The sequence below is a fragment of the Felis catus genome, chromosome A2, assembly GCF_018350175.1.
Source record: "Felis catus isolate Fca126 chromosome A2, F.catus_Fca126_mat1.0, whole genome shotgun sequence".
Taxonomy (NCBI): Eukaryota; Metazoa; Chordata; class Mammalia; order Carnivora; family Felidae; genus Felis; species Felis catus.
In genome coordinates, this window is record NC_058369.1 from 76,357,550 (window position 1) to 76,384,119 (window position 26,570).

The 26,570-nt window shown below is 45.2% G+C and overlaps 2 protein-coding genes across 12 annotated transcripts in view; both read right to left on the reverse strand.

Moving 5' to 3' along the window:
• Nucleotides 1–302: 302 nt before the first annotated feature.
• EPDR1 (ependymin related 1) overlaps nucleotides 303–26,570 on the reverse strand; it is a 28,510-nt gene continuing 2,242 nt past the window's right edge. The window contains exons 2-3 of one of the 2 annotated variants that reach the window (XM_019825308.3): nucleotides 3,395–3,603; nucleotides 303–1,995 (exon numbers count right to left, since the gene is read on the reverse strand). In XM_019825308.3, coding sequence (XP_019680867.2) covers nucleotides 1,799–1,995; nucleotides 3,395–3,603 — 406 coding nt within the window. In that variant the 3' untranslated portion in view covers nucleotides 303–1,798. The remainder of the gene's footprint in view (nucleotides 1,996–3,394; nucleotides 3,604–26,570) is intronic. The other variant, XM_023250223.2, reaches the window with a different exon arrangement.
• NME8 (NME/NM23 family member 8) overlaps nucleotides 6,237–26,570 on the reverse strand; it is a 99,324-nt gene continuing 78,990 nt past the window's right edge. For all 10 annotated transcript variants that reach the window (XM_045052213.1, XM_023250219.2, XM_045052205.1 and 7 more), the window contains one exon: nucleotides 6,237–6,771. The gene's annotated coding sequence lies outside the window, so the exon portion shown is untranslated. The remainder of the gene's footprint in view (nucleotides 6,772–26,570) is intronic.

Below are 26,570 nucleotides of genomic sequence, written 5' to 3' on the forward strand. Positions count from 1 at the left end.
AGATCTCGCAAAGGCCAGTGAGCAGAAGAACCCGGACCTGGATGGAGGCCGAGGGCATGCGCAGGAGCTACGCTGACAAGGCCGGGGACACTGATCGCCTGTGAGGACAAAGGAGAGAAATGGGCCAAGAACGCCCCTGAGGCTTCCAGCCCAGGCAACTGGGCTTTGAGGGGAAGCGCAAGCCTCTGAGAGAGGATAACGATCGCTAGAAGCACGTTATTCATCGGAGCGGAGTTTGAACCCCCGAATGACCAAGAGAATCCACATATATGACAAGACTAAATATATGAAAGAACATGAAATGCGATTAAATCTGTTTATTGAAATAAACTGTAGTACAGATTGTTTTCAGCATGTTATAGATGTCACACGTTTCTCCTACTAACAGATGATAGCCAGATGAAACACGATAGAAGAAGAATCTAGAATAATACATTTTATTACTGAGACTCTCCCCAGAGGTCAGCAAACCCAACCCAACCCTTGAACAGATGAGGAAACTAAGGACCAGACAGGCTGGCATCGTCCACTCTACAAATGTTTAGGGCACTGACCATGTGCCAGGCACTTACTCGGTGCTGGGCATATAAAAGCTAACACCACGTGGTACCCGTACTCAAGGAGCTCGTAGCCAGGCTAGTGGGCAATAGTGTCCGGTAAGCAGGAAATTAACACACGGCCGAGGCAGTGTTGTGAGAACAGCGTGCTCAAGCTATCGGGGGCACCCGATCCAGGCTCAGGAGCAGCTCTCTGAAGGTCAAGTGCGAGCTGAGCTGGCAGGGATACACGGAGCTCGTATAGACAAAGAGGTTGTGAAACAGTGCCCCGGGAAGGCCCGGGTGAGGGAAAGCACAGTGCATTTCGTTAACCCAAGGAGTTCAAGTACAAAGGAACTCCACTCCTGGATTTTGAAGACAGCAGTCTCCTGACTTCCAATTCGATGCTATTTGGAGAATACTATCCATCTTTCTAGGTCCCCTGACAAATATGTGGCGATTCGGCACATACATATCAATACTCTTGCATAGAAAAAAAAGGAAGCATACGTGGCTCATGCTTACCCAGGTACAGACGTTAAGATTTCCAAACCCTCTTGCTTACAGTGTCTCTTGGAGGAATCATTACTTTGCATTACGGCCTCTCATTTCCTCCCCAAATTTCCATCAGTGGGGTCATGCCATAAAGCCCTTACGTCTGGAAGGGATTTTAAGGAATCACTTTGTCAGTGGCCATGGGAGCAGGAGGCGGGGCTGGGGGAGCAGTCACCACCCCGGTGCGGGCAATAAAGGAGCTGTTATCTGTAGAGCACATAAAAATTTATAGTAAAGCTGACCAAAATCGTCCTGCATTTTATTACCACCACGTGGCAGCAGTCCAGCAGTCCTCAGTCAAGTCAGTAGTGAAACACTCCTCCCTGCCAAGGCAAAGTGCTCCCGCTGACCCCCGCCCGTGCACGCCAGTGCGCTTGGATACACCTGCACAGGCAGAGAGCACACTTAAATGCACCTGCACACGCAGAAGCACACAGCGCCCGCACAGGCTGTGCACCTGTCTGAAACCCCCAGGGTTGCCCTCTCTAGAGTCCCATTCCTGTCACCACACATTCTCCAGTCCACTCCCTTCTGTAAACAAAGCTTGAATCGTCAAAAAAATCGTATATACAAAGAACCCCCTATCGATGTGCATCTTCCTACAATGATGACATTTATCTCCAGTGAAGGTTCTCGTTTCTCAAAAGCCTCAAATCCCTCTCGAGGTGGGGATGACGTCGGAGGCCACCACTTCTGTGCTCACGGGCTTACCAGGAGCAATCCTCACCCATCCTTTCCGGGTGGGCCATCTGGCAGGTGCTCGGTGGGGTAAACACCGAGGGGTCTTTAATACCCAGCTGTATGTCAAAAAACCGCGTGGACAATATCACACTGTAATTTTTGGTGAAGGTTTCCTGGACGGGATAGCAATCCTTGACTGTATAAATGCCAATCCAGGTTTCATCTGTAAGAGAAAGAGAGGGTGACTTAAAAAAAATTTTTTTAATCTTTATTTTTGCGAGAGAGACAAAGTGTGAGCAGGGGAGGAGTAGAGAGAGAGGGAGACACAGAATCCGAAGCAGGCTCCAGGCCCTGAGCTGTCAGCACAGAGCCCGACGCGGGGCTCGAACTCACAAACCGTGAGATCACGACCTGAGCCGAAGTAGGAAGCTCAACTGACTGAGTCACCCAGGCGCCCCCTGGGGGTGACTTTTTAATGTAGAAGGTAAGGCAAAATGCCTGTGTTGTTTGCTTTCTTTTTCTCTCGTGGGAAAATATACATAAAATTTACCATTGTAACTATTTTTAAGTAGTTCAGTGGCATTAAGCCATCACCACCTCCATCTCCAGAACTCTTTCATCTTCCCCAGTTGAAACTCTGTGCCCTTTGACACTAACTCCTCGTTCCCCTCCCCCAGCCCCTGGCAACCCCCGTTCCACTCTCTGTCTCGGGGAACGCGACTATTCTTGGCGTCTCATGTAAGTGGAATTATATGGTGGTTTTCCTTTGCTGACTGGCTTATTTCACTCAGCGTAATGTCCTCAAGGTTCATCCACGCGGTAGCGTGTGACAGAATATCCTTCCTTTTTAAGGCTAAATAATACTCCATTGTCTGTTTACACCACGTTTCGGGGATTCATTTACCTGCTGGGGGACACTTGGGTTGGTTTCCACCATCTGGAGGAATTATTATTCATTCATTCATTCATTGTCATTAAGTATGCTGCTATACACATGGGTGCACAAGTATCTTCTTGAGTCCTTGCTTTCAGTTCCTTCGGATATACACTCAGAAGTGGAATCGCTAGGTCATATGCTAATTCTACGCTAAACTCAGCGGCGGGGATGGAGGGAACTATTTTCGTACTGTTTTCGGCTGTTTCCCGCAGGCACCATAAAGCCTGTGTATTCGAAACAGCTTCGGGGTGGGCATATGGAAGCACCACCGAGAACAGCTTTCCGTCTATACGCAAAAGCAGACACTCAGAATGACAGGAGAAGATCTGGTCACTGTAACCTCAGGAAGTGATATGGGGACTCGAACGTATACCTTAGACAGACATCTTCTGCGTCATAGATCTCAGGGTCATTAAACGTCAGAGCCAAGGCTAAGCCCGTAACAGCCAAGGTGGCAGAAAGGTACAGGTGGTGCTGGAAGGCAGAGGTGTTTCAAATGTGATGCGTATACCCTGGAGCTAAACCACTAGCAGATTACACAGGGGGCTTCAAAGCACATGCAGGGGGACATTAAACAATTTGATTAAGCTTGTCAATTTCCTTAACTACCTTCCTTAGTGAACTTAACCTTTTTTCCCATCATACTTTCTGGGACGCAGCACTTGGATAGTTTTTGAAGCCTTACATGATCTAGCTGACTTTCTGTCGGACCACTCCTGGACAGTGATCTGTTCCTGGGGTCCCCCTATGGAGTACTGGTCCTCAAAGGTGGCATTCTGAGGAATGTCTAGAGGGTCCCAGGGGTCCGTCAGGGTGATCTTGGAGCACTGCTTGGTGGCTTGTTCAATCTGAAACATCACTCCATCCTTATAGAGCAAAATATATTCAAATAATCTGAAAGACAGATATAGAGAGACCATATCAGGACTTTATTGTCAGTCAGTCATGCCTTTTGTCAGCACACCGTCCAAAGGCCTGCAATATGAATTACTCTTGGAATAGAACAAGCAGGAAAAAACAGTTTGGCTTGCTAGGCATTTATTTATTTATTTATTTATGAGCACTAGACACTTTGATAACCTAAATACAAAATAATTAAAACTAAGAGTTCAAAACTGAATATTGAATAACTGAGCACCTATTATATGCCAGACTCTGTGCTTAGGCTACAAACATGGGGAAGACAGGGCCCTGGGTTAATGGCTGGTTTGTGACATTGTAGCACAGGGACGCAGGAGGATTTGACCCTTGGCTTGGTTCAGTTCTCCTTGCAGCACTGAATCGGGCATTACTGGGGTGCCCTATGTAGGGCATCGAGAAGCCACTGAGGTCAGACCACACACCTGTGCCCCACTGTCTCAACTGTCAGTCGTGAGTAATGGGTTTCGGGGTGAGGCACAGCGGTGTGAAAATGGGGCCCTCCTCCCACATCTGGAGGAGGCTGAGACAAGCAGGCAGAAGGTGAGGGGACCCCAGAACGACTGGTTTCCACACAGTTTGTCCACATGCTCTAGGCCTCGTCTCTCCTGCCCACGTGCATGCCCCATGTGTGGAGCGAGCCAGAGGTGTTCCCAGGCTGGGCCAGGAGTCTGCAGATGCACCCTGTCTCCCAGCACACGGCATTGTCACCAATCCTGCGTCAATCTTAAAGCTAAGCAATCCTGGTGCTGGGTGAAGCCAACAGTGGGGGACGGGAAGCGGGGGGGCTTCCGAAATGTGTTTGATCGTCAGTCTGAGACTCGGGCCACTGCTGGTCCAGCAGAGTGAGACTGCAGGCCTTGAACTCACACAGTGAAGAGCCTACAGAGGGTGCTTTCGATGGGCAAATAAAAGACAACCAACATATTATCTGTGGTATGTGAGGCTCACTCCACATCACAGACTCCATCTGCCTCCAGGGCGAATGTTCGCCATCCCAAGTCCGAGCTTAAAAAGCATTTTCTAGAAAAACTATTATAAATGATCACTGTCTATGTGGCCAAAAAATAGTATCACTATTTTAGCGTTATGCTTCCGTTTTCTACCGAGCCAGTATGGAAATGTACACATGACCTCATTTTATAGATTTAGGTATATACTTATCCTGCTTCATTCCAGGAAACACTTGAAATGGCTTATGAGGGTCAAACCCATGCACAGACTTTTAGAAATGGGAGTGATCACAGAAAGAAAAGGAAGTGTTCATTTGCTGCGACAGTGCTCCCATAAACGTGGAGCAACCTCTCATTATAATACACATGCAGGGTTCACACCCTACTGAAAGCCCTTTGAAGGAGATGGGGTTGGACTGTCACTGTCTTCTCATGCCCAGAAAAATCCCTGGCACATCAGTCTAAACATTCGTGTAAGGAGCACAGACACCCGGGGTGCCTGAGTGGCTCAGTCTGTTTAGCGTCCGACTCTTGATTTCTGCTCAGGTCATGATCTCGTGGTTCATGAGTTTGAGCCCGAGTCAGGCTCCACACAGAGCATGAACCCACCTGGGATTCTCTCTCTCTCTCTCTCTCTCTCTCTCTCTCTCTGCCCTCCCCAAGTTGCACATACTCTCTCTAAATAAATATTTATTTTTAAAAAAAAGGAGTACAAAGACATCCGTATCAGTTTTAGAGCACTGTCCATTCATAAACACGGGACTCTGTACAGAGATCCTGTTCTACGATCCTCCCTGACAGCGGGTCCCACAGAACACTGTGTGCCCTCAGAGGTGACTGTCTTCTTTATTCTTCTCCTCACCATCAGCACCCACCCCTTGTGCCTTCCCAAGTCCCAGGCATTAGCCTAGACAGCCATTCGTCACTTTTGCTGAAACCCCGATGGCGTGCTTCTCAAAGCGTAGTGACTGCCCCCTGGAAGATACGCACCATGGGCGGGAGAGGTGTGGGGTCCTTCCTGAGAACAACCCTTAGCTCCCAAACCCACAGGTCGCAGAAGGTGGGAGCCTGGCAGCCATTCTGGCCATACATGGGCGGGCCCCCCTCCACGGAGTTACGGGACCAGAGGTGAACATCCCGCCCAGGGCAAGACCATCAGATCCTCACCCACAAACATGTGGAATTGCGCCTGCACAGGTCATATGTAAACTCAGAAGCTCTGGGAGGCTGTTTCCAACATGTGAACTGAGCAAGAGGGAAGAATGAAGCAGAGAGAGGCACCAGGAAGCGGAGATTCCAACAGCTGGTCCCCCCTGGATGCATTCCTGTGTCCTCTGTTGTAATAAACTTTCCTTTCTTCTGCTTGGAACTTTTTGTGTGACTCATAACCAGGACTCATCTCTAAGATAGTTGAAGACTCCGCGGTTTCCACCTAGAGCCCTGGAGAACAGCCACTGGGACAGCTGTGTTGTGTGTCATGCGGTGTCATGGCGGACCCCTGGCCACCGCCGCCTGCCCGGGCAGCCACTAGCTGGGGAAAGGAAGGGGCAGCGGGAAAGGAATTCTGCCAGCCGCGCCGTTGTCCCGAGGCCAGCTCTGCCCATACACACACAGAGGTAAAATTTAATTTCAAAATGAGAACTCTAGACTTGAAGGAATCGTTACAAAACGTTAACCTTTATTACTTCTGGGTGGTCTGAACACAGGTGTTTGTTACAGTGTTCTCTGTAACTTTTCTGCTTTCGAAATATTTAGTATTTTCAAAAGAGGCCATAATCTGATACCGAGGTTATGTTGACAGTGCCTTAAGTAAGACAGAAAATATTAATTCAACGGGAAACCAAATACAACAGTATAACTGTTTTTTTGTTTTTTGTTTTTCAAAATCCCATATGGGTAGAAAAGCAAGTATTGATCCATAGGAAGTTTTGGAAAAGAAGCTTTTCACAGTGCTGTTGTGGCTTGGGTGTTTATGGGAACACATTCATAGTTCAGACGTAAGGTTCTCCGTCGCAAATAGGATACAGGCTCCGGAGCCCGATAGAGCCATTAGGTCAAAATGCAGAGATCAGCCAGGGTTGAAATGAATCATCTGCCTGGGATGCTGTGCGGGTTATTACCTCCGGAGACCCAAAGGACTGACTGTCTTCAACAGAAACTCGATCCCGGGAAGCAAGATCAAAGCCTGGCTCTGAAGCAAAGGAAGTTGTAAGGATGGGAGTCACAAATGACACCCCCGGGGTGCAAGCAAGGTGAGGTGCTGGAAAGAGCTTGGAGGACAAGGCGGGCAGGCCAGGCCTGGGTCAACAACAGCCTGCAAACTCCTCCTTGCTGGCCAGACCTCAAGCAAAGCACAGTTCCCGGGAGGGCCCTGCCAGGCCTGGGCTGTGAGCGAGGTCAGGCCATCCAGGCCCGGCCAAGGGGTCAGCAGGCTGAGCTCTCACCGCAGCCTCAAAGCAGACGCAGGGCCCAGGCAGGGCTCCATTCTGCCGCTCGCCTCGTGGGGCCAAGGATTTTTGTTGCTTCTGACAAAATTCTCAGGCTACATTGACCATTTCTGTTGTTTCCTGAAAATCCATTTTCCTAAATATTAGCCTCTACTACCCACATGTTCTCCAAAACACTGAAAACCTGCAGAAGTTTTAGATCTTTTGAAAACGGATGTCTGGTTTTTGTAAAACTGATTCACATTCAAAGTTAAAAAAAAAAAAAAAATCCAAACAGTACAGAAATGGAAAATGAAGTAAAAATTGCCCAGAAACTCGAACTTACAGAAATAACAACTCTTTGCCTCTGTGGCTAAACATATAGTGATATTTTCACTTAAATTTCTTAAAATTGTGGTAAAATAGAACATAAAATTTACTACCTTAAGCATTTTTAAGTGCATAGCTCAATAGTGCTAGGTACATTCATATTGTTGTGCAACCAGTCTCCAGAATTCTTTTCGTTTTGCAAAACTGAAACTCTATGCCCATGAAACAGCTCCCCATTTCTCCCCCGCCCAGCTCCTGGCAACCCCTCTTCCACCTTCTGTCCCTATGAACTTGACTGCTCTAGAGACTTCCTACAAGTGGAATCATTCAGTAGCTGTCCTTTCGTGATTGGCTTATTTCACTGAGGATAATGTCTGCAAGTTTCATCCATGTTATAACACGTGTCAGAATTTCCTTCTCTTTTTAAGGCTGATATTCCATTGAATGCATATAGCACATTTTGCTTATCCATTCATCTGTGGATAGATCCTGGGTTGTTTCCATCTTTTGGCTATTGTGAATGACGCTGCTATGAACATGGCTGTGCAAATATCGTACTGAGTTTTCATTATGTGTACTAGACACATTTTACGAAAATGAGTGAATCTAATGTCTTTTTTAATGGGTGAATATAATGTTCTCTAACCTACACTTTACCTTAATTTTTTTTATTTTAATGTTTATCTTGAGAGAGAGAGAGAGAGAGAGAGAGAGGGAACGCAGGGGAGGGGCAAAGAGGATCTGAAGTGGGCTCTGCACTGACAGCAGCAGACCCAACGCAAAGCTCAAACTCACGAATCATGAGATTACGACCTGATCCAAAGTCGGATACTCAACCGACTGAGTCACCCACGCACCCCTGAAATAATTTTTAAATGCAGAAGAGTTGGAGGACTAGTACAATGATCACCTTTGTGTCTACCACTTAGATTCAATAATTGTTACATTTTGCTATATTTGCTTTTTCTAACTATTTGCCGAAAACAAGGACTTTCTGCTTTCTGGCCACACTACCACTATCACACCTAAGAAATTAAAATTCATTCCCAGGGGCGCCTGGGTGGCTCAGTCAGTTGGGCGCCCGACTTCGGCTCAAGTCATGATCTCACGGTTCGTGGGTTCGAGCCCCGCATTGGGTTCTGTGCTGCCAGCACAGAGCCTGAAGCCTGTTTTGGATCCTGTGTCTCCCTCTCTCTCTGCCCCTCCCTCACTCGCGCTCTGTCTCTCTCTGTCTCAAAAGTAAATAAACATTAAAAAAAAAATTTTAATAAATAAATAAAATTCATTCCCTAATGTCAGCTAATATCTGGCCCATATTCAATTGTCCCCCCAAAATGTATTTTAAACTCTTTTTTAAAAATCAGAATGCAGTCGGGGTGCCTGGGTGGCTCAGTCGGTTAAGCGTCCGACTTCAACTCAGGTCACGATCTCGCGGTCCGTGAGTTTGAGCCCCGCGTCGGGCTCTGGGCTGATGGCTCAGAGCCTGGAGCCTGCTTCCGATTCTGTGTCTCCCTCTCTCTCTGCCCCTCCCCCGTTCATGCTCTGTCTCTCTCTGTCTCAAAAATAAATAAACGTTAAAAAAAATTTTTTTTTAAGTAAAAATTAAAAAAAATCAGAATGCAGTCAAGTCTCAAGCAATATATTTGGTTGTTACATTTCTACTGTTTTAAAAATCTGGAACACTACTATCTTTTTTATTTTTAATGTGGCCTTTGACTCTCTGAAGATTCCAGATCCGCACATATTCCCCATTCTACATTTTTGTCAGTTTCCTAATTTAACTTGTTCCTCTATATCCTCTCATTCCTCCAAACTAGACGTGGATTCTAAAGTCTTGATGTGCTTTGGCTAAAGATTTTTGGAAAGAAATTGAGTGGGCTGTGTACCTCCTGGTGCATCACATCAGAAGACAGGTGATGTCCCATGCCACTATCAATGCTACCAACTCTGATCACCAAGTCTTGTCCTTACTCCAGATGCCTTCAGCATAGAGGTGCTTCCTTTCGCAGTTAGCAAGTAATTGATCAGTAATACTTGGTGAAGCTGGGGAACAGCCCGTTAGCCAATAATTGTCACCTCATGGTTTTAGGTAAAACCATTTCCTGAATCAATTGTCGCTGGAGATTGGGAGATTGGTACCAATGGTATAACAAATGACATCTATCTATTTATCTATCAATCACCACCCAGGACACAAGGATTTTTATGTACTCAATGCACGACAAAGTCATTATTCCATTTGATGCTCAAATTGTCCCAAGTTGCCTCAGTGGGAGCTGCTTCCAGCTGGTATTTGTGACTTTGATGTGCCCCCTTAGTGTTTGAATGCTGTGTATACATATGCATGTATATGTGTGTATATGTATGTGTATATATATATATATATGTGCCCGTGTATAAATATGCATGTATATGTGTGTATATGCTTGTGTATATATGTATATGCTTGTGTATATATGTGTGTGTATGTGTTTGTGTATATATGCACATGCATCACATGTGTGTTTCTGTACACACACACACACACCATCTTTTGCTTTAGTGATCTCCTACTTGTGATCACTTAGATTATTTCCACAGTTTGTTAATATTAACAAAGCTGAATATAAATTGGAGGTAAACCCTTTTGGCTTTCTCTGTTTACAACTCTATGAAAAGTTTATAGACTGGAATTGTTGGATCAAATAAAATTCCCATTTTATATTTTACAACATACTGTTTCCCAAAAGGAATTTTAACTGGATGTAGAGCTTCATTCATTTTTTTTTTTTTTTTTTTTTCATTAGAAAGGTACTGGCGGGTGGTGCTTGGGTGACTCAGTCAGTTAAACATCTGACTTCCGCTCAGGTCATGATCTTGCCGTCTGTGTGTTCGAGCCCTGCATCGGGCACCTACTTCGGATTCTGTGACTCCCTCTCTCTGCCCCTCCCCTGCTCATGTTCTTTGTCTCTCTCTCTCTCTCTCTCTCTCTCTCTCTCTCTCTCTCTCAAAAATAAATAAACATTAAAACAATTGTTTTTAATTAAAAAAAAAAATGTACTGAAAATTTACCCAACTAAGAGCACCTGGGTGGCTCAGTCAGCTAAGTGTCCAACTCTTGGTTTCGGCTCAGGTCTTGATCTCAGGGTTTGAGAGACTGAGCCCCACACTGACAGCATGGAGCCTGCTTAGGATTATCTCTCTCCCTCTCTTTCTCTGCCCCACCCCTGCTCTCTCTCTCTCTGTCTCAAAATAAATAAATAAACATTTTTTAAAAAGTTTGCCCAACTATACTAAGGCAGGGTAAAAATCTGTCTAGTTCAGGATAAGGTTTACAGACAGCATGAATTGCACTGTAAACAAAGCTGAGGTGAAGAAATCCAGGTTCCCAATCTCCTACTGGTGACCTGCGATCATAATTTTAATCTCCCTGTTTCTCATATGTAAAGAAAGACCAAAAATTTGAAGCTCAAAGTATTTTTATGAAGATGATTTGAGACAGCAGACATAAAATTGTTACATAAATGCAAGGGATTATAGCTTTGTAGAAAAGTCTGGCAGTGGGTACGTTTACTATCACCCGTTAATGTTTAACAGGGAAACTATGCATTTGACTTGTGTACGTAAGACCAGATCGGCTGTGTAACAAAGAAGGTCTAGTTCATCCAGGTGGGGTGAAGGATGAAGGGGAGACCAATCTGGAATGCGATAGCGGACCCCTCTGTAGCAGCCCTGCAGGCATCTGACCCTTTCTCTCTTGCCTGCCTCTCAATATAGAGGTTGAGGAAGTACACTCATCTACTCACTTCCTTAGTTTCCCTTGGAGCTGGGGGTACAGTTGGTTCTGGCCTTGGAGATATAAAAGGAAGTCTGTTGGGTGAAGAAATGCCCTGGAGATTTCTCTTTTCCCAAAAAAGCAGACTCCTTGTCCCGCTCTATGTCCTTCATTTCCTGTCTTTGAACATAAGGCTATAATGCTTAGAGTGGAGATAGCCATCTTAAAGCCATGAGGCAACAAGTCAGTGCGCCATCTTGCAACTCTGAGCCAACATTCTAGAGTAAATGGATGGAGGAGAACCAGGGGCCTTGATGACACTGTTGAGTCAGACCTAGGAACAAGTGTCACCAGAATTCTGAGGTAAACTACAACCATCCTCGTAGTTTAAGCCCCCATTAGTCAATTTTCTGACACGTGCAGCTGAAAGCACCCTAGATGAAATAAGTAAAATCCGCTGCTTTATAGTTCTTATCTATCAGATGCTTTTTTTCACAACTCTCTGGGAGCCCTTCATTCCAGAATGAGCAGGGCCCAAGGATTTGGCTAATCCCAGGACCCACAATACCAGAGCCTGACCTGGGTGTGGAGAAACCTTAATAGCTACTGCCTGTACAGCCAGGAGGCAACTGTTTTTCTGTCTTGAATCAGAGTAGTCAAGGGGAAAAAAATACAGGCTGAGGCAGAGGTTACAGACTGGCAAATTCAGCTGGCTGACACGTTATTAGCTTTTTCCTTTCTTTCTTTTTTTTTAACCAGATGAGAAAATACGAGGCTCAGAGGATAACTGAGTAGTAAATAATGTGCCGGGATTGGACTCCAGGTCTCATCTCCTATCAGATTCGTCCTAGTTCACTAACACTGTGATTCTTCCCATCCACGTGTAACTGCTTGGCCATCCAAGATCTCTTAAATTACAGAAAAGGGAGTGCACAGATATTATATTGTGATTTCAAAAGGACTTTGGCTTTTATGGAAGAAACTGGACCAACTCTGGATTCGTTTAATATGCAATATAATATATTAGCAATTCATGCCAGCTCTGTGACTCGAGGCCGGAAGAATGGAGCTTCGGCCACTTGCCATTCTGGCGTGTACCGGGATTGAGTTACACCCTACAGTAATTATGAGACATAAAAGAGAAACGCTATTTCAAAATTGTTGTGTTAGACACAAACTCATTGTGTAGGCTGATACCAACCACATACAACAAAAGGAATATTAAATTACTTGAGAATGCAGCCCTAGGAAAAGTAAAATCAAAGAATAATTTTGCGTGCAATTTAAGAAGCTGTAAGGTGACGGGCCTCCACTGCTTGGATTCTAGTTCAAAAGAGGAAAAGCCTGCTCAAGAAATTGAAGCGGTTTTTTTTTCCCCAAAAAATATTTCAGGAGGAATACTGGCACAGGCATATATTCTTCCCGCTGATGGAAGATAATGAAAAATTATGAGACAATAGTTCAAGTTGTCTTTTTTTTTTTTTTTCAACATTAAAAGAAAGATCCTCATTAGCACCAAGGTACCCATGTTGCCATGGTACATAGTGATTTCTGGAACTACGCATCAGAAGGTATTAAGAAGGTTGGGAGGGTACGAGGACAGTCAGGTTCATACCGTCAGCACTCCGCTTTTCAGTAGAAACTTACCAGTTGCCACTGTGTGTAAATATGAACACAGACATTCTTCCAGCTAACGTTAATGACTCTAAAATATAAATCTTATTTTTTATCTTCACTGGGATTTGGGATGATACTGAATTTAAGAAAAAAAAGAAGAATATGTGACCACAAAGATAGCTCTCTAATGAAAAACATGATTATCAAAATAGAAAATGTAGCAGAGATGATACAGAATACTTGGGCTATAGGAAACAAACAAACAAACAACAGAACAGCACATTAAAAGGTATGATTCCAGAACTCTAGTAAAAACATAGGAAGGGATGAAAAGGCTAATGGAAAGATAAGAAATCAGGGTGCCTGGGTGGCTCAGTCGGTTGAGCGACCAACTTTGGCTCAGGTCATGATCTCACGGTTTATGAGTCTGACCCCACGTCAAGCTCTATGCTGACAGCTCTGAGCCTGGAGCCTGCTTCGGATTCTGTGTCTCCCTCTCTCTCTGCCCCTCCCACACTCATGCTCTGTCTCTCTCTGTCTCAGAAATAAAGAAACATTTAAAAAAAATTTTTTTTAAAGTTAAGAAATCTGGGGGAACATGAGGCACCTGGGCAGCTCAGATGGTTAAGCATCCAACTTGGGCTCAGGTCACGATCTCATGGTTTGTGAGTTCGAGCCCCGTGTCGGGCTCTGTGCTGACAGTGTGGAGCCTACTTCAGATCCTCCGTCACTCTGTCTCTCTCTGCCCCTCCCTTGCTCTCTCTCCCTCTCTTTCTTAGAAATAAATAAATATTAAAAAAAAGAAATTTGGGGGGAACAGACATAAGAGAACCAATACATGTAAGTAGAGAGATATTCTAAAGGAACAAAGAGAATGTCTTCCCTCTTGCTTGGAGAGTATCAAACCTCCAGAAACAGCAGATGAAATTTCCTCTAGAGCTAGACATAGCCTGGAGATGTTAATGATGTTCCAGGATAATAATAGAAACAACCGACAAAAATTAGGGCAGAAAAAAAATTATTAAAACTAAACGAAAATCAGTTTGGTATCAGACTTCTCTTCTAGAGCTCTAAATGCCACAGCAAATTTTATACAAAAAATACCATTATTACCCAATGAACTGCTTATTTATTTTGAGAGAGACAGAGACAGCATGCGTAGGGGAGTGAAAGAGAGAGAGGGAGAGAGAGAGAGGGAGAGAGGGAATCCCAAGCAGGCTCTGCACTGCCAGCACAGAGCCTGAAACAGGGCTCGAACTCAGGAGACTGTGAGATCATGACCTGAGCCAAAACCAAGAGTCAGGTGCTTAAGTGACTAGGCCACCCAGGTGCCCCTATTATCCAATGAATTGTATACACTCCAAAGTTACCATTATGCAAAATAGCAATAAGTAGATGTTCTCAGACATTCAAACTTTCTGGAAGTATACCATGGCACCAGTACCCTTGCGGAGGAAAATTAATTGAATACATTTTCTAGCTGACATAAACATGAATCAAAATAAAGGATTCAGGTAGATAAGAATATTAGCATAAAAGAAGCTGCAGCGAATAATAAAAGGAATAAAATAATCTACGTTTCTTTTGTGGCAAAGCTACTTAGAAGTTTGTACAAACACTCACAAAATAAAAAGTCCTCTGTGCTTAACAAGTGAAGAAGTTGACCTTAGAGAGGCTTGACTCAGCCTAGTGAAAGAAGGAAACACTAGAAACCATTCAAACACTTAAAATTCTTTTCGACATAGTGAGTGGGACCTACGTAAACACGCGTCCTTTACAAAAGAAATTGTGTTCTGGTGACAGAAAAGTGGATTCCCAAGTTTCACCCTCTAACTCCTTAGGGGAACTGAGACATCAAGAGGGTGGCTCCTTGGGGGTCCTCAGGGCAAGCCAGACAATACATGGCGCTGGGTGGGGCGGTGGGGGCGGAGGGGGGTGAGGGGGGATCATGATCCAAAATACAGTGTATGACAAAGGGGATGGGTAGAAGGCTCAATTCAGAGAGAGAGGACTCCCACATGCAGAAGAAACACATAAGCCACATCAGAACACGGCGCTCAACATGGCATTTCAGTGGATATTAAATCTGGAGCAGATTCTCTCCCCAGCACCTCTCCTCCCCAGAGGGTGAGCTGGTAAAACTGTCTACTGGTCCACTGCCCTGTTCCAACTCAGAGAACTCCATGGTTTCTCTGGCATCTTCCTCAGAGGAACATCTGCCTTTCACAACTTGATTGGATAATCAGCTCCTTGGTGAGACATTCTGGGAAGAAGGATTTATAATTCCTGGGAATATAAAATGTATCTCAGTAAGGGACTCGGTGAGGTGGTGGGGGTGGGAGGACTGTTTTAGAAGCTTTGGAGTCAATGCAGATGGTCTCGCTTACCACAGTCCTCCCTGCAAGTATTTTCAAGCCAACTCAGGAGGCCTGGCATTCATCAGGGGTGAACCTGGATGCCACGCCAACTAGCGTAGTAGTTCATGGTGCCTCATACATTCCTCCTAAGTTACATCTCACCTGTAGCTGATGATGCTATGCCAGCCCAAGAAATTGATGTGCCCTTGGCCCTGTACCTCCACCATCTTCCCATCTGACAGCATCTTCCTTGGCAACTTCTGAGATGCTCCAGAACAGCAGGTTCTCTGGGTTCTATGATCTGAGTGTTTGAGTTCCTCCCCTAACCCTACCAAACTGATATTGAAAACCTAATGCCCAAGGTGATGGCAGGAGGACTGCGGTCTCTGGGAGGTGATTAGGTCTTGAGGGTAGAGGCTTCATGGATGGGATTAGTGCTCTTATACAAGAGGCCCCAGAGAGCTAGCTGGCACCCTCCACAATGTGAAGATACAACGGAAGGTCTATGACCAGAAGAGGGCCTTACCCAACCATGCTGGCACCCTGATCTCAGACATCCACCTTCCAGAACTGTAAACAATGAACTTCTGTTGCTTATCAGCCACCAGGTCTCTGGTATTCGTTACAGCAGCCTGAACTAAGACACTGTGGCAGCTTGGAGGGGTTACTTTGGTGCCTCCTCTTGGGCAAACTGACGGTTCTCACTCATTGGCAGAGCTCACACTCTGGAACTTTCCCAGTTGATCTAGCGTCAGCCACAACAAAAGCAGCCTTCCGTGAATGGGGCAGCACAGCCTTTTTGTCCAGCGACAGCTGCCTCCTATTTAGAAGCCCTCTGTCCAAAAGCTTCTCCATTGTTTGGAGGGTCTGAGGGCCAGGGGGGCACCCTGCTGGGGGTCAGATTCCTCACACGGCCTCTCCCTTCAAAGAGGCACTGCTTCTGAAGGAAGCCATCAGTGCTTGGGAAACTCTCAATGCCCATATGAGGGAAAATTCTCCAAAACTGGGACTGTGGAGCAAGAGAAACACTGAAGATAGTGTTTGATGAGCGAAGAGCTGGGGACTAGGTCATGGATGAAAGGAACCCGGAGGATCCATTTCTGGAGGTCCTGGTATGCTCTCCTAGGTGGGATCCACCTCAAGCCTGCTTATAGACCTTTTCAAAATATGGGTGGGCACTGCCATTTGGTGTCAAGAATTGTTCTGGACAAAAGAGATACATGATGTAGAATACGATAATTAATACACCATGAAACCATTCCATAAATCCACAAGTTGATTGTTAAACATGTAATCCTGAGGGAGAAGAAAATACAAATGCAGAATATTGGGAAGAAGAAAAGGATATTGATAGGTAAGGTGGAGTTGTTTCAGAGTTCGGAGAACATCACATACAAATGTATTAGGGTGATAAATGTAATCTTGATGAACTGGAAGATTTTCTAGGAATATAGAAATAACCAAAACGAATGCAGAATGAAGCATACAATTAAGTGAATAAATAACCAGAGGCGGGTAAAAAAACTCTTATAGAGGTCTAGTGAGATTTTAGATCTTTGATGTTTAAGAGATCAAAGAGTTACTTCTCCAAAAGGAGTTGGGTCCTAATGGTTTCAGGAATTAATGTTTTCCAACCTCAAGGCTATACAGCAATAGAGACATATAGAAAGCTTGCCAATTCTTTTATCATTTTGCAAAGCTTTTTCTACATTAAAATACAGAAAGAAAATCAAAAGCTAAAACACAAGCTGAATTGTGGCTGTGGATTAAAACCACATCTTAAATATTAGTGAGTCAAATCAGGCAGACTATTAAAAGACTAATACATAATGATAAATTAGAATTTACTTTAGGAGAGCCAAGTTGGTTTAACGTAAAGCAATCTATTAGTACAAACCACCAGGTTGGTGAAGTTTCATATCCATCCCAATTAGAATAAATTCTTCATAAAATAGGTCAGAAAAATATTTACTGAACATGATGGAGTGTCTTAGTTAAACCAACAGCCTGTAAGAGACTTACATGTAAATTTCAGAAACAGTCACAACACAATGAGAGTCACTAGGGCTGTGACAGCACCACAGGCATGTCATTTTGCCCTTGTTTTTTCTTTATCATATTAGAAATCATTAAAAAAATTAATTAGGCTCCTGGGGCGCCTGGGTGGCTCAGTCGGTTAAGTGTCTGACTTAGGCTCAGGTCATGATCTTACTGTTCATGAGTTCGAGCCCTGCATCGGGCTCGCCGCTGTCAGCCCAGAGCCTGCTTTGGATTCTCTGTCCCCCCCCCCCCCACCCCGCACCTCCCTTGCTCTCTCACTCTCTGTCAAAAATAAATAAACATTTTTAAAAATCTTAAAAAAAATAGCCGCCTACAGGCATGAGTGTGGGAAACATGACCACTCACATTCTGCCAGCTGAAATATCTGCCAGGTGGAACAATTTCTTGAAGGGCAAAGTCGTCACAACTTAAAAATGTGCAAATCCCTTTTCTATCATTTTCTTACCTAGGAATGTATCCAAAATGCGTTAAAAAATGGTACACGTAGAACTACACATAAATACAAGGTTATACATGTAGTAGTCTATATAGTCCTCCCTGCAAGTATTTTCAGGCAAACTCAAAAGGCCTTGCATTCATCATGGCTGAACCTGGACGCCTCACCAGCTAGTCTGGTGGTTCACAGCCTCATAAGTCATGGGTTCGTGGTTCATCCCTCCTAAGTTCCATCTCACCTGTAGTTGATAATGCTATGTGGACAATAGAGGGGAAAGATACATAACTATCCCATAATAAGGGACAGCTTAAAGAAGCTGTGTTCTATCCATTAGCTAGAATACCACACAGTCATCAGAAATGGTTCTGCTGGGGCGACTGGGTGGCTCAGTTGGTTGAGCATCCGAGTCTTGATTTTGGCTCAGGTCATGATCCCAGGGTCGTGGGATCATGCACTGAGCATGGAGCTTGCTTGAGATTCCCTCTCTCTCTCTCTCTCTCTGCCCCCTCCCCCACTTGCGCTCCCTCTCTTGCTCTCTCAAATAAATAAATAAACATTAAAAAAGAAAAGAAAGAAAGAAATGGTTCCGTTGATGGGTACTTACAGCATGAGAAACATGCACAGCATTTTGTTAAATAAAAAAAATGCAGACCATGTTTCCCTCTTAATTTCAAAATTTCATACACAGGAGTAGGAAAAGAAATCCAGAAGCACATGCATCAGGGTTCTTAAGTCTATATGGCGGGACTACAAGCGATCTTTACTCTCTTTATTCTGCTCTTCTGTGTTGTCTAGATTTTCCACCATGAACACGTATAACGCTAGTCGTCCCAAAGCCATCAAAACGGTGTTTACTTGCTCAACACACATTAACTGAGTCTTATGATATACCAAGCACTTCCAGGTGCCGGGGTTTGGGTGATCGGCCAAACCAATAAAGTTCTCTCACTGGCGGTGGAGAGATGGACAATAAACACCAAATGAACTGACCAGACGATGTCACACAGGGATCACGCCCCGAGGAAATCAGAACAGGATGTGATGGAGAGTGGCTGGTGGGGGGCATCGCAGAAGGTCCCTCTGAGGAGATGGTGAGCTGAGACCCGAAGGAGGAGACGCCAGTTCAAAGATGAGAGAAGGGGACTAGTCCGTATGGATGAGCTTGCCCAGTGTGTTGTTCAGTGAAAATAAGCCTGTTGTGAAACAGCATGTGCTACGGTATGCGTGCTGGGCATCTAAAAATCTCCTAGGCTATTCGGAAGATGTAGTCTTACTGGTTGAGCAGTTATGGGTAACTTTTTTCCTCTTTGCTTATCCTTCTACAATAGATATATATGTCACCGTTGTTAGTCATCCCCTCATTCAAGTATTCCCCCCAAAATCTGATTCTGTGGTGCTAGAGATACAGCAACAACCCAAGCAAAAGTCCTAACAATGGAGCCTTGTTTGGGGCAAGGGGAGGCAGAGGAGATGAGAAAACAGGTTGAAAAAACATTAAATAGTAAGTCAGATAGCGGTAAGCATCTTGAGCGTGTAAGGCAGTGACGTGGAGTGTAGGAGAATGTTGGCAGGAGAGACCGTCGAATTTGGGAAGGGGCCATGCAGCTTTTTAGGGAAAAGGCCTCTGTGCACAGGAAACAACAACACAAGTGCCAGCAGCGGGGGAACGAGCTGGCAACCAGGGGAGGCTGCAGGACAAGGTCAGGGACAAGGGATGGAGGGGGTGGGGAGCAGACCCCTGAGGGCGGCCAGGCCCGTGTAAGGACATTTACCCTCAGACACAGAAAGGCATTGGAGGGTTTTGATCAGACAAGCGATATGATACAATATTTTTAGCAGAATCATCATTCAAAGCTGGCGTGCTGAGAACAGAAAGGGGGCAAAGGTCGAAGTAGGTGGACCCATTAGGAGCCTAGTGCCAAAAGCCCAGGCAAGAACGATGAGGGTTTGACCCTCAGGACGGTGGCGAACATGTGGTCAGATGGTGAGTCTCTATCAAAATTAGAGTCAATAGGATTTGCTTTACGGATTACTTGTGGCATGTGGGAGAAGAAGAAATCAGAGATGGCCCTATGAGCTGGTCCTGAGCAAACGGAGTTGCAGTTAGCTGCACTTTAGAAACCTGCAAGAAGAATGATTTTTGATTTGCTTGTTTGTTTGTTTTCAGAGGAGCCATCAGTTTGGAGTATGCTGAGTCTGAGATGACGGTCAGAGATCCAAAGGAAGAGGTCAACTCAGGATTTGGATATAAAGGTTCAGGGGAGAGGACACAGGACTCACGGGGGAACTCAAGGCTGGAGACACACGTGTGGGAGTCCTCCGTGCAGAGATGCCATCTGAAGCCATGACCTAGCTGAGGGCACCAACAGAGGGGTGTAGACAGATAAGTAAAGGGAAGGAGGGGCACCTGGGTGGCTCAGTCGGTTAAGCGTCCGACTTCAGCTCACGTCATTATCTCACGGTTTCTGGGTTTGAGCCCCACGTCGGGCTCTGTGCTGACAGCTCGGAGCCTGGAGCTGCTTCGGATGCTGTGTCTCCCCACTCTCTCTCTCTGCCCCTCCCCCACTGATGCTCTGTCTCTCCCTGTCTCTCAAAAATAAAAATAAAACATTTAAAAAATTGTTTAAAAAAAAGAAAAAAGAAAAAAAGTAAAGGGATGGAAAGCCTGTGCCCTGGGACATTCTACCATCAATGGTCTGCAAGAAGGGGAGGAAGAGCAAAGGGAACTGACAAGAAAAGGAAATGACGTAGAAGAAAGGACACCGGCAGAATGTGGGGTCCTGAAGGCCCTGTGAAGAAAGATATCAAAATGGGGGAAATGAGCACCTTAAAAGGAGGACTGATAAAAGATCATTCGATTAGTAACGTGTTGCACTTGAGCAGAGCAATCTCAGCAGAGGTGTGATGCTCTAAGTTTGGTCGGAGGGGGTTCAAGGGAGCAGCGGGGAGGGGGCGCGAAAATTGGACTTAGCATGAGATTTGCTTTAAATAGAAGGGGAGCATGGTGTTTCAGCTGGTGGGATAAAGAGAGGAATTTTTTCTTTAAAGATGGGTAAAATAAAAGAAATTATAAAGGGGAAACTAGAAGATTTTTACTGGAATCGGGGAAATAGAAGACAATCCCATTCATTCCAGGAAAAACAAACCACTAATTGGTAGAATATTTTCAGATCTTCGGGCACTGTGCCCCCGACCGCCATCTTCGAGGGCAGAATCAGGAAGAAACAGCTCAAGGTTGACGGAGAGAAGTAAAGACGCTTTCACAAAAGTTGGGGGGCCACCTCCGGCTTCTAGTTATAAGTTGGTCTTACACCCCACCAGCCCTGTTACTGTGTGGGGCTTGTCTTCCTTGGCACTAAATGCTCCTCACTGCCTGCTTCTCCTTTGCCTCCCAGCATCAACTCTCTGAAATCCAGGGTCAACACACCCACTGAATTAAGACTCAAAGCAAACTTTACAGGCTTCCAAGAACATCTCTTCCTTGAAGAAAAACTCACTTTTGAAAATCAGCATGGTTTATTTTCGAGGATCAAAAGGCCACAAGCAGTCAGACTTCCTGAGCTAATAATAAAAGAAAATGCTGGCTCTTGATCTCAGCAGAGAGCAAGAGGAGGGAATGAAGGCAAAAAAGAGTCATTCTGAAATTCTGAAAGGCTAAGATGGAAGGCCTCATCTATGCAAAACAAGGTTGGTGATGAAATAAATCCACAGAGCCCTTCATACGAATTTACCTCCCCCAGCCACACAGAAGCATTCTGAGGATTTACAACCATACCACCCTGAGAAATCCAAAAGAAGGCAAACATATAAAGAAACATAAACTGATCTTTGCCTTCCCCTCATTCAACAATGTCGTCTAAAGTCACAAGGGAGGGCCAAGCAAGAGAGCCATCTGCATGGCCTGGCCTAGGGTGCAGAGTCCAGTGCGGTGAGGAAGGCACCCATGTCGGGAAGGGACATCACAGCAATGCACCACCAGTGACCTACTCCAACTGAATGATGGGAGCCAGTTTTCTCTGAGAAGGGGCCTACGAAAACAAACCATGTGGTAGCAGGGTGGAACTGAAGGTTCTAGGCAAATATATATAAGGATCAGAACCGGAAGCTTAGCAACGTATGTACATGTAAATCTATGTGTATGTGTATGAGTGAGTGACTGTGTGTGTGTGGGCATGTGTGTGCATTCAAATCTACATCCCCTTCCTTTGTCCACTGAGAGGGGTCTGGGAGCACAGCCACCTAATAGCCATGAGCATAATGAAAGCAGAAATCTTGGCACCCAAATATTATCCTCCAGTAAAAGTAACCAGAGCTTCTTGAGAAATGGCTCAAATCTTGGCTTATTCCAAGACTCTAGCAGAGAGAGTACAGATGGTTTGGGGAGTCTTATGGTGGCAAAAAAAAAAAAAAAAAAAAAAGCAAAAAAAGTGCTCAAAGAATGAGAGGTGCTTGTTAAAAGAACATAAAAGCCAACTTAGAGCGGTGCCCACTGGCCAGATCTGGGACAATGTGAACATCAAACCAAACAATGAGAGCAAATGCATTACAGTGAGAATCCTTGAGGGTGTGCTGATATAAGTAAGTGAATAAATTCGGTGTCATGAAAAATGGGATGTGTACGTGGTTTTAAAATATCTCCCTACAAAATACTTATTCATTACAAAGTGAAAAGGTGTCGCTTGATGCTGAAGAAACTTTGCAGCCATCAGTTAACCAAGCGACAAGCGATCAAAGAGAACCAAGCGATCACAGGGTACAGCAAGAACAGAGTACTACCTCTGTGATACTCCTGCCGCGGGTGAATAACTAGAATATCAACGTAAGGAAACTTTCAACCAAAAACCTAAATGTGAGGAACATTCTACCAAACAGCTGGTTTGTCGTCAAAGTGCAAGAAAGACCGAGGAACTGTTCCAGACGGGACACCTAAATGCAACGCTTGAATAGAAACTGGGTTCTTTTTGCGATACACAACATAAAAGAACAACTGCCGTTCAGATGGTAGAAATGAATCCGTGTTAATTTCCTGATTCTTAGGGCTGCATTGCAGTCACGCGGGAGAATATCCTTGCTTGCAGGAAATCATGCTGAAGTATCTGGGGGTCGTGGGGATATCAAGTGGGGCACTCACTCTCAAATGATTCAGGGGGGAAACTGGCTGTGTACTATCACTGTGACCTTTCTATAAGAACGGGATGGTTGCAAAATAAAATAAAATTCGATATTTGGAGGGAAAAAAAAACCCTTATCCTGTTGTTGAAACACAATGATCGTTGGAGTTACCTAGTGTGATAACAGCCTTTGGAATTAATCTTTCAAAGCAGATATGTGGAGGAACACTCTGGAAGCAGTGCTATTCATGCCCTGGTGTACTCGGGGCTCCCACACAGAGGAGAGCCTTCTGAGTTTGCAACCAAAGCATTTAAGGGTGGCCCCTCTTTCCTCTACCCATTGAACACAGGTATAGGTGAAAAAGAGAAGAAAGAAAAAGCATTTTGGTTTTATCTACACAAAGGGACAAGCTGAGAAAAAAATTAGAATCCATGTCAAGTTCATTGTGTCATGGTAGAAACAGGAATCAGCCTGATGTAATAAAAGCACGATTAGTATCATTAAATCATTAAATGATTAGTATCATTTAATCTCTAAGGACGAAGGCCTAAGAGTATTTAGTATAAACATTGTAGATCATTAAAATTAAATTCAAAGATGAAAAGCTGATATCTTGAGAAGTAAGGGATCGCATTGCAAGTGGTGAAGCCAGGGCTAGAGGCCATGTCTGGCAACCCATGACTTTCTCACTGCATGTCCGTGCTCTCTACACAACACTATGTGGCTTTCTCTAAAAATACAAAACAGAAATGATATTCTGCTCTCCAAGAATAGAATTCTCAGGGAAAACTGAGACTGACATGAACTGATCAGAATTTGAATCAGAATCTATTTTCTTTTCATCTTTTACCCGTCCCCCCACCCCGCCAAAATCCCTGAACCTGTAGGACTGGTAGTCAAATAGTCTTCTAAGATATGATCCCTACCACACCCAGGCATATTCTCTTAACCCCTCTCGGCTCACTCTGTATCAGTAGCACCATTAATTCCAACCGCCAAGCCACCATTTTGTAAGTGGGCGCGGTAAGCTACTGGTGGCCCAACAAAATTCATTCAGTATCCCACACTGCTTCTTCCACAAAATTCAACACATTCGCTGAAATATGAAAATAATCTTCTTTCTTTTCCTGGGTCTTCCAGATGTAATACTTGTGAGTTTAGCCAAGGAGTCAGGAAGGATTGTTGGAAGCAGAGAACAAAATAGTATCAATTACTAATATTTCCCATTCTCTGCTGAGGCTGTCTTATCTGAAGCTTATAAAGTTGTTTAATCTTTTCCATCATCTCAGGGAAAAGAGAGCCTGGAAAATCCTAGTCATTCCACAGTAACTATCAGTGGGATTTTCCATAACTATCTGGAGGCAAAATAAAAATCTTAAGAAGTTGATCCAATTCTAAAACTTACTTCTCAGCTTACTAATAAATATGAAGAGACAACCCATCCATATTTTCTTCAAATAACATCTGGTTTCTTGGCCGGACTGCTAATACCTGAAAAAGTTTCTGAGTTTATTCCAGCAAATCTACATTTAAAGAGCTTAACAATGCATTTACGCACTTAAACATTCTTTTCTACATCTGACTTAAGGCCAGAGATGGGACTGTGAGACGGAACCTCGCCAGGAAACTGGGAAGATGGGGAATAAAATTGCCTTCTAAAAACTAAACTGTGAAATCAACAATTGATAGGTCAGGGCAGAGCAATGAGAAATCACCGCATGGGGACAAAAACCTCTAGGCCAGCAAGATTTGGCTGCAACCCCACTAAAGACATAACACACACACATAAAGGCTACAGTAATCGATCATGGAATCAAAGATGAAGAAAGGTTGCTAAGACAGCCTGAGCAGTACTCACCAAGACTCCATGCGGAGTGGAGGGAGTCGGGACCAGCAGGGCTGGGGTAGCAGAGAACCAGTGACAAGACATCTGTCTGGTGGAAATGAACGCATCACTTAATCTCAGCCCCATTACCCTGGGCCGGCCTGTCTCCTTCAGGATGGAAAGCTCAACATTGTGCATACAGCCTGGCCTGGAGCAAGCAATCATTAGATTCAGTGACTTGGCTCCCACTTTTTGCTCACAACCTCCTGATTATAATTTGGCTTGCCTACAGGGAGAGAATGACCTCGTCTTGTGGATCTGAGCATTCTGGCCCCCATGCCAGCCATAGCACTCACTCAAATATACGTTTTAGCTGTTAAGCCTGCTTCCTGTGAGTCAGCTCCCAAAGGAAGGGCCCTTGATCAAGTTTCTGAGCCCACGGGCTGGCAGCAAGTCTCTGGGCCAGGGTCAATTGACCAGGCGGGCCACGTACAGCTGCAGCCACGTACTGAGCACCTGGTATGTGTCATACACTGCGCCGTGTGCTTTACGTACTTGAACTGGTTGAAACGCCAGGACACTCCAGTAAATTAGACACCACTGATATTGCCATTTGGTAAATGAAGAAACTGAGGCTCACAACGCTTTAGCAATTTCCCCCAAAGACCCACGTCAGGACGCTTGCACTCCACCCAGCTTTATCCAACTCTGAAGCTTAACCTCTTACATGGTGAAAATACTACCTCTGGGGGAATGGACCCTTACCCTTCTCCTGGCCACACTACTCTGTTTCAGCAGTGTGCTCTGGGCCATTCCAGTCCGGCTGCAACACGACCTTGTTCATCAATACACCACTACTGTGCCAGCCTGCCCATCAGGGCGCTAAAGGTTAGCGATTTCTCCTGGATCAAAAGCGCACAAAGCCAACCCTATCTCAGTGAACCGCGCAGGTATCTCTTGCATGCCATCAGAAGCCAAAAATGGCCGCCTCTCCTTGACTCTCCCTCTCCTCACCTCCTCTGTGGGTAAACCCCTTCCATACTTTCCTTTTTTTTTTTTTTTTAATTTTTTTTTCAACGTTTATTTATTTTTGGGACAGAGAGAGACAGAGCATGAATGGGGGAGGGGCAGAGAGAGAGGGAGACACAGAATCAGAAACAGGCTCCAGGCTCTGAGCCATCAGCCCAGAGCCTGACGCGGGGCTCGAACTCACGGACCGCGAGATCGTGACCTGGCTGAAGTCGGACACTTAACCGACTGCGCCACCTAGGCGCCCCCCTTCCATACTTTCTTAACGAGTCTGCTTCTCACTGCCTCCATGGCCGCTACCCATTTTCCACCCGGACCTCGACCAGAGTGTCCTAGATCACGTGTTTGCCTCCACTCTTGCTCTCCTTTATTCGAAACCATATGCCCAGTGACTAGTCCGTAACGCAATTATGACATTCCACTGTTCGAAAATCCTTCAGTGGGTCCCAACCTCTCCACATCCTCTGTCTGCAGTCCTAACAGTGATCCGTCCGCAGTTCTTGGAACGCATCCAGCCCTGTGTGCTCCAGAATGTCCCGGAATATACCCGCAACCCCACCCCACCCCCCCCCCCACCCCCCACCCCCCCCCCCCCGCCGGCAGTCTTCCCTTCTCCGGTCACTGGCACTGGCTTTGAGACTCACTCATGCTTCAGCTCCCACAGGGAGCCTGGGTTAGCTGCCCACCTATATATCCTTCATCTCACCGAGTGGAAATTTTCCTCGTGTGACTCCAACCCCGGACTGTGACCTCCCTGAGGCCCAGGACCCACGCTGTTTGAACAAAGTGCTTGCCATGAAAAAAATGCACGATGAATGAATGAGAGCCTGGTAATATAGCACAGGTATCAGAAACCACCTAGCTTCCTCGAGTCCCAGCTGTGGGGTCTTGAAAGAAACATCTTGAATCTCCCTAGACCTCAGATTCTCTGTCTATAACACAGAGATCCATAAAGCTTCCACCGGTAAACTGTTGTAAGATTTTCATGTAACACGTGGAGAGTCCTCAGCACTGTGCCAGGTATATAATAAACGCTCAAACAT